Source organism: Triticum aestivum, chromosome 6A (assembly GCF_018294505.1).
Source record: "Triticum aestivum cultivar Chinese Spring chromosome 6A, IWGSC CS RefSeq v2.1, whole genome shotgun sequence".
Classification (NCBI taxonomy): Eukaryota; Viridiplantae; Streptophyta; class Magnoliopsida; order Poales; family Poaceae; genus Triticum; species Triticum aestivum.
Window position 1 is genome coordinate 111988201 of NC_057809.1, and position 7160 is coordinate 111995360.

At 52.7% G+C, this 7160-nt stretch overlaps 1 protein-coding gene across 1 annotated transcript; it reads left to right on the forward strand.

Moving 5' to 3' along the window:
- Positions 1-3371: 3371 nt before the first annotated feature.
- Positions 3372-5890, forward strand: LOC123132392 (peroxidase P7). The gene is made up of 3 exons (XM_044552175.1): positions 3372-3816; positions 3912-4103; positions 4902-5890. Exons 1-3 carry the CDS (start codon positions 3589-3591, stop codon positions 5457-5459), a joined length of 978 nt encoding a protein of 325 aa, XP_044408110.1. The 5' UTR covers positions 3372-3588; the 3' UTR covers positions 5460-5890.
- Positions 5891-7160: the final 1270 nt, after the last annotated feature.

A 7160-nucleotide genomic window follows, 5' to 3' on the forward strand; every position in this document is an offset into this window, starting at 1 on the left:
GGGGACCATTTCCCCTTTGTACTATTGGCGAAAATCTTGTTGGTCTTACCGGCGATGTCGGCCTGTCCACTACTGCTCCAGCCCGAATTTGGTGGGACGGCCGATGAGCACCTTAGTCCACGACCTCACCGCGTTGCCCATCTCTCAGTGCCGGGAACCCATCTAGTGAGCTAAGGACACCTACCCTAAACCCCTCTCTCTTTTCTTCTTGATTACTGCTTCATTTTCCATGATTTGAGCTTCCCCTCCTTGTTGTGGAATATACTAAAATATTCGGCCAATGTTGTAATTTTGTGAAATATCCCGTCATTTCACAAATTTTATGCTGGTTTTTGGTTTGTGAAATGTTTAGCCGATATTGTATTTATGAAAATGAAATGCATTCGAAGACCTCAAATTGAAATGGAAGTGAAGATTAGTAAAACTGACACATTGTGTATCTAGTAATTTGCTATTCTCAAACTCAAAAGGAAGTCAAGATCTCTGGAGCAAATATATGTAATATCCGGTAATTCTTGTCTTAAATTTGAAATAGATGTTAATGTTTGTAAAGTTGCTATTTGATCATAATTGGTAATTTATAGATTTGGAACTGAAGTGGATGTTATATTTGTGAAATTGGTGATATCATTTATATTTTATTTCAGTGTGTAACTGATTGTTTAAAATATGTGAAACCGATTATGGCAAATACTCCCTCCATCCCAAACTAAGGTGTCTCAAGTTTTTACTAACTTTTGTACTAAGTTTGAGACACTTATTTTTGGGACGGAGGGAGTATGTAAAACCGATTATTTTAATGTGTGAAAACCTATTTTTAATTTATGAAAAAATATTTTAATGTTTGAAACTAAATATTTATGTAATTGAATCAGTTTGTGAACTATGAAATCTTTTTTCAAAACTATTTTATTTTTGAAAAGATGGAAGACCTCTCGACCTTTTGTATCATTGTGATGCAGACAACATATTTATTAAAAGCATCTCCAGCCGTTGGCCCCCAGGAGGCGCTAAAAATCGCCCCTCGGAACGCACCGGCGAAAACCGCGTGCTAGGGGCGTGATGGCCCCCAGTCACGGCGCCCATGAGTTATTTGAAAACCATAAACTAGGCGCAAATTCATCCAAACTTCGGCGAGTTCATACATATTTAAAATATTTTACAAAAAAAGAAAAAAAAGCTACTCGCCGCGGCCCGCCGTCGCCCTCGCCGCTCCTCGCCACCCGCCGCCCTTGAAGCTCTACATGCCCAGGAGCCTGTAGAACCGCGTGTCGCCGTCGCCGTCGTCGTCGTCGTCGCCGCCTCCTCTGCGGCTGTCGTCCCTGCTGCACCTCTCCCCAGGTTGGCGCGGCGGGTTGGACGGTCCGGGGGCGTCCTCGTCCTCGTCGCTGTCGAGGATCACCACGACGTGCTCGTCCTCGCGCCCACGCTTGCGGGCGGCTATCTCCTCCAGGGCTCGGCGCTGCCGGACCATCTCGTCGCGGAGGTAGTCGTCCCGCGCCCACTTTCTCCTCGTCGGAGAAGCCGCGCCGGACTATGGCCTCGTACTCCGCGGGGAGGCCGGGCTCCGCCTTCGGCCTGACGAGGACGAGGCGGCCAGAGGTGGGGGAGGAGTCGGTGATGCAGACGCCGGAGCTGCGGGTGCGGTGGCTGACCACCGTGTCCTGGGGCTCCGGCTTGACGGGGCGGAGGCAGGGAGAGCCGGTCGAGCGGCCGGACAAGGAGGAGGACACCCCCGGGTCCATGCGCCTCGGCGTCCACGAGCTCCCACGCCAGCGGGAGAATGACGGGGGAGCGGGATACTCCAGCCTGGGCGTGTTGCCGCCCTTGATGTACTCGAGAACGGCCTCCAGCGTGCAGCCGGGCACGCCCCACCATCGGCAGCGGCCTTCGAAGTTGAGCCTCCCGGAGGGCACGTGGCGGGCGAGGGACACACGTCGTCCGGTCTTCACTGCGCCGCAAGTGAGGCATCAATGGAGGAGGCTGACCGGCGCGGCAGCACGCGACAACTTTGGCATTGATTCACAGCGGGAACCGAGGCGATGAGGACGACGAAGCGGCGAGAAGAGCCGAGTCGCTGCCAAGGAGGGTCCGCCGACTTTCGCGCCAAAAACGATTTGGTCGGCGCCCCCAAGAGCCCCCCAGCGCGCCGGGTTCAGCCTGGGTCCGTCGACGCCAATTTCGGTCCGAGCCGGCGAAAAAAGGTCCTTTGGGAACGCGATTGGGCCGATTTTTCGATGCCGACGGCCGAAATATCGCCTGGGGGGCCTTGTTGGAGGCGCGGCTGGAGATGCTCTAACTCCCAGGTAACAACATCCGTTATATAGTGCAACAAGCAAAGGAAACTAACACCACTTTTATGAAGGTATTTGGATCAAAAATTTATTAAATAACAGATGTCACTTTTTGAAATGAAATGATTGAAGTCAATAGTTTGAAATAATTGTAACGGGTGGAATCACTGTCTTGAAATAATGATCACTCTTTAGGAAAAGAAATAGACATGCATGGATTTGTTTGGTGAGAGGAGAGGGGACGTGAGCTGGCACGTCCTTTGCGGGTACGTGCAAAGTGATCGAGAGAGAGCAGGGCCTCAAGCCACACTGCCACAGGGCCCAGGTAGTCAAATACGGTAATACTAAAATTAATGAAGAGAAGAATGCAATACAATCACGCATGCATGTGAGCCGACACCTTTACGTGCGGAAAACACGGCTACGCGCCGGCGCCGCTAGAAACCGATTTGGCGCCAACGCACGCCGTGTCTCGATACAAGCTACGTACGTGGTGCGGATGGGTGCTGATAGGAGGGAGATTTGGCATTTCCTAATCAAGGGGCGTACGGGCTCGGCTGGCCGGGTCCAAGAAAAAGTTGACAACAGCCACGTAAAGGCACATGCCAGATGATATGCTTGGTGTTGCCGGACCCCACGCGCACAGTGACCTCGTTAGCCCCAACCAACCACCTGCATTACCAAACGCCCCGTACTAACTAACTCTTGTAAGGGCACACCAGAAGGCAAAGATAGTTACACCAAAATACACACTTCCACCGTCCGGAACGAATCTAGATATATACATCCGTGTGAGCGTCAACTAATTTCGGGCAAAGGGAGCAGTATACGGAAGAGTTAGTTCTTGGAAGGAGGTGTTCAGAAAACTGAGCAGTTTAATCCGTGCAGTGCTGTTGCTTGTAAGGATCATTTTCTAGGTACGATCATTTTCCGTTGGCGCGCCCGTAAGACCGTGTGATATAATGTAGGAGTACTAGGGTATAATGGATGCATGATAGGATCGCAGCTCATTAAGAGCTGTCACGAATGGAATGGCCGACGGGATCCTCGCCAGTCTCACAACTTGCGCAGCCCGCCCGTGATCAGTATGGTTCATTTTTCCTTCGGATCCCCTGGCAACAACCGCAGGAATGGACACTATATAGTTCACGGGTTAGCGGCAGCTTAGAGGTGGTACCACTCCACTGACCGCTGCCACTGCTACTCGTCTCCAAGTCGTAAAGGAACTGGAGAGGCTGCGAGGGAGGGCCGGGGGAACTAATACTATAGCACTGCTATACCAAGCTCGCCATTAATGGCAGCTGCCATGTCGAGGAGAGCGGTGGCCGTGGCCGCGGTGCTCGCCGCCGTCACCTCGCTGCTCGCCCCCGCCGCCGTGGCGCAGCTCTCGACGTCCTTCTACAGCGGCAGCTGCGCGAGCCTGGAGTCCATTGTGAGGTCGGGCATGGTGTCCGCCGTCCAGCAGGAGCCGCGCATGGGCGCCTCCATCCTCCGCCTCTTCTTCCACGACTGCTTCGTCAACGTACGTCGCCGAAAGTTCCTTCCTGCTACTCTTCTACCTCCATCCATACGCTGCAAATGGTCTCATGTCCATTTCAAATCCATGGCCGCGCGCAGGGCTGCGACGGCTCGGTGCTGCTGGACGACTCGGCGACGCTGACGGGGGAGAAGAACGCCGGGCCGAACGCCAACTCGCTGCGCGGCTTCGAGGTGATCGACGCCATCAAGTCCCGGGTCGACGCGGCGTGCCCCGGCACCGTGTCCTGCGCCGACATCCTCGCCGTCGCCGCGCGCGACGGCGTTAACCTGGTAATTTAAGCTCGCTCGCTACTTACCATGCACGCATGCACGACATCCCCGTGGAGATATATAGATCTGTTTATTTACGTCCGCCTGCCGACACCCGTACAGCGAACTAGCTGTCGCCTTATTATTTCAGAGAGGAAAAAGCGCCGAACTAGGCACTCGATCGCCTTGGCCAAAAGGGTTCACTTATTCCATCGTCTTTTTAACAACGCACGCGCGACAAACGAGCACTAGTCAGCACATGTGGGCGGGCTAGCCTCGCAGAACCCGCTTTACGGTGAGGTTGTTGCCGCTGCATGCATGATGTTGGCAACTTGATCTTCTGATGTGGGTTAGCATTTTTTTTATATAGTAACGAACATGGTACAGATGTGGACATTTCATCACACTGACGTACGTAGAGATTACACTGTGAATACATGCACGTGTACCCCTGTCGTTGGGAGCAAGAGAGACTGAGACCACGCGTTTTTTTTAATAACGAACATGGTACAGATGTAGACATTTCACCACGACGTACTTGGCTAAACACGGCACTGTCTCGATCTAGCTAAACAAACATCGCTCGAAAGTCTGAAATAATTGAAAAAAAATAGGCACACCCATGCTAAGTCTATAACTTAAACAGGAGTGAAAGGAAACAAACTAAGTTCACCGTCTTTTGAGCTACTTGATCTATCAATTTTGTCGTGTATGAATAATTGCTCAGTATATGAGCATGTAGTTACTATCCGTACTTGCTTGATTACCGCATGTGCCTATTTGCTCACATGATGATGACGTACGTGCGTGCATGTGCAGCTGGGCGGGCCGTCGTGGGGGGTGCCGCTGGGCCGGCGGGACGCGCGCACGACGACTCAGGCAGCGGCGAACAGCAACCTGCCGTCGCCGTCGTCGAGCGCGGCCACGCTGATCTCGGCGTTCGCGTCCAAGGGGCTGGACTCCCGCGACATGGTGGCGCTGTCCGGCGCGCACACGATCGGCGCGGCGCGGTGCGCGAGCTTCCGGTCGCGCGTGTACAACGACAGCAACATCAACGCCGGGTTCGCGACGCGGCGGCGGCAGGTGTGCCCGGCGCAGGGCGGCGTGGGCGACGGCAACCTGGCCCCGCTGGACGCCTTCAGCTCCGTGCGCTTCGACAACGGCTACTTCCGGAACCTGCTGAGCCGCTTCGGCCTCCTTCACTCGGACCAGGAGCTCTTCAACGGCGGGCCCGTGGACTCCATCGCGCAGCAGTACGCCGGCAACGGCGGCGCCTTCTCGGCCGACTTCGTCACCGCCATGATCAAGATGGGCAACATCAGCCCGCTCACCGGATCCAACGGCGAGATCCGCAACAACTGCCGGAAGCCCAACTAAAGGAGTACCACGAACGAACTCCCCGAGATTCGTGGGGTTCGCTCGGCATTGCCAGCTAGTAGCATTAGGCCGCCGGACGGTGTTGCTTTTTTTCTGGTGGGGGAGAGGGTGGAGTGTGAAGGAAGGAAGGGAAGGCAACGACATGATTTGGTGGAGTGGCGCTGTCAGGTGAGGGGAGGAACGTACGGGACCGGGGCTCGTGCATGTCTTTTTTCTCGTCAAGTTTTGATTGCTCACCAGGGGGGCCGTGCGTGTCGCCGGCGGCGACACGTCGCGGCGTCGGCATTGCTTTGGTAAGTCGGGTGCATTCTTTATCTGTACCATATCATGATTATAGTTTCAGATGTAAGTCTTTGTAAGTACGTACGTGGCTCCAACGATGATTGTTTTGCAAGGAAAGAAATTAATAATAAGAAAGGACACTTTGCTCATGTCATGTGGTGTGTTTCATCAAGGCTGTACCAAACCCGGGCATTGCGGGTAAGAGTACAGTTCTCTCGATGGGATCTTCAACTGAACATACGTCCTATGAAACTAGGGCATTGACCGGGTTGGGCCGGGCCTTGCCAAGCCCGACCACAGAGCCAAGCACTATGAACAAATCTATTCTAAAACCCAGCTAATCAAACTATCACTCCATCAACTAGGGCGGATTGATGATGAGCAAACCAAGGTTGCTAAGTGGACCAAACCAGAGCAGCTACAGTCGTTGTACTTCGTAATCATCGGGGGGGGGGGGGGGGGGGGGGGGATGTCACTTGTCAGGTGGCTCTTTCTTATTTGATCATGATCATGTGCTCGACGCCCCTTCAGCGGAGGGGTTAACTCCGAGAAACGGAATGATACTTGCGGATGAGCTAGGATGCCCACGAGTTGTTTTTGAATCTGATTGCCTAGGGCTTATGAATACTTGCAATGGGGTGCCTGAAATACTCAGTCCATATACAGTTATCCTTGCTGATTGCTTCCATATGGCGAAGAGGATTGGATCAGTCTCTTTTGTTCACTACACAAGAGAGGCAAACATGATGGCACACTCTTTAGCAAGAAAGTCTTTTGATTCCCAAGTTGTTATTTCTTGGGGTGATGAACCTCCAGGTTTTCTCTTACCCGAGCTGGTTAAAGATGTAACTATTTTTTTTAATAAAGTGTGCCACAAGTTAAAAAAACTATCAATCTAATTCCACCACTTGGTTAACATAGTCATATATGTCATTTCTCATGTTTCCCTCGAGATATTCAGAAAATAGCCAACCATGCCAGTGCGATGGGCGCCATTCGGTTCACGCCGACAACGGTGGTTGGGGAAGCATACTCTGCTGCGGACGAGTATGAAGTCATTCTATGCTAAGCTTGGCGTATGACGTGACGCAGATGGAATCACCGGAAGAGTCCTCTGGTGACAGAGTTGTCTGTCCCAAACGGTGGCAGCGGAACGGCTCCTTCGTGCGGGCGGCCAGCGACAGAGATATGATGCACCACCTTGTCCTGGAGGTACATGATATTAAGATAAGTCCTATGGTGAACATAAATGCTAGGGAAGCGACTTAGATGACGTACCTGCAGTGGCGGAGACAGGGGGACCAGCAGCCCCACCCCCCCCCCCCCCCCCCCCTAACATCCCTGATTTGCTATTAGTTTCAGGATGAACCGTGCAAAAATTAGGGGAAAAACATGTATCAGTGTAGTTTGGCCCCTGCA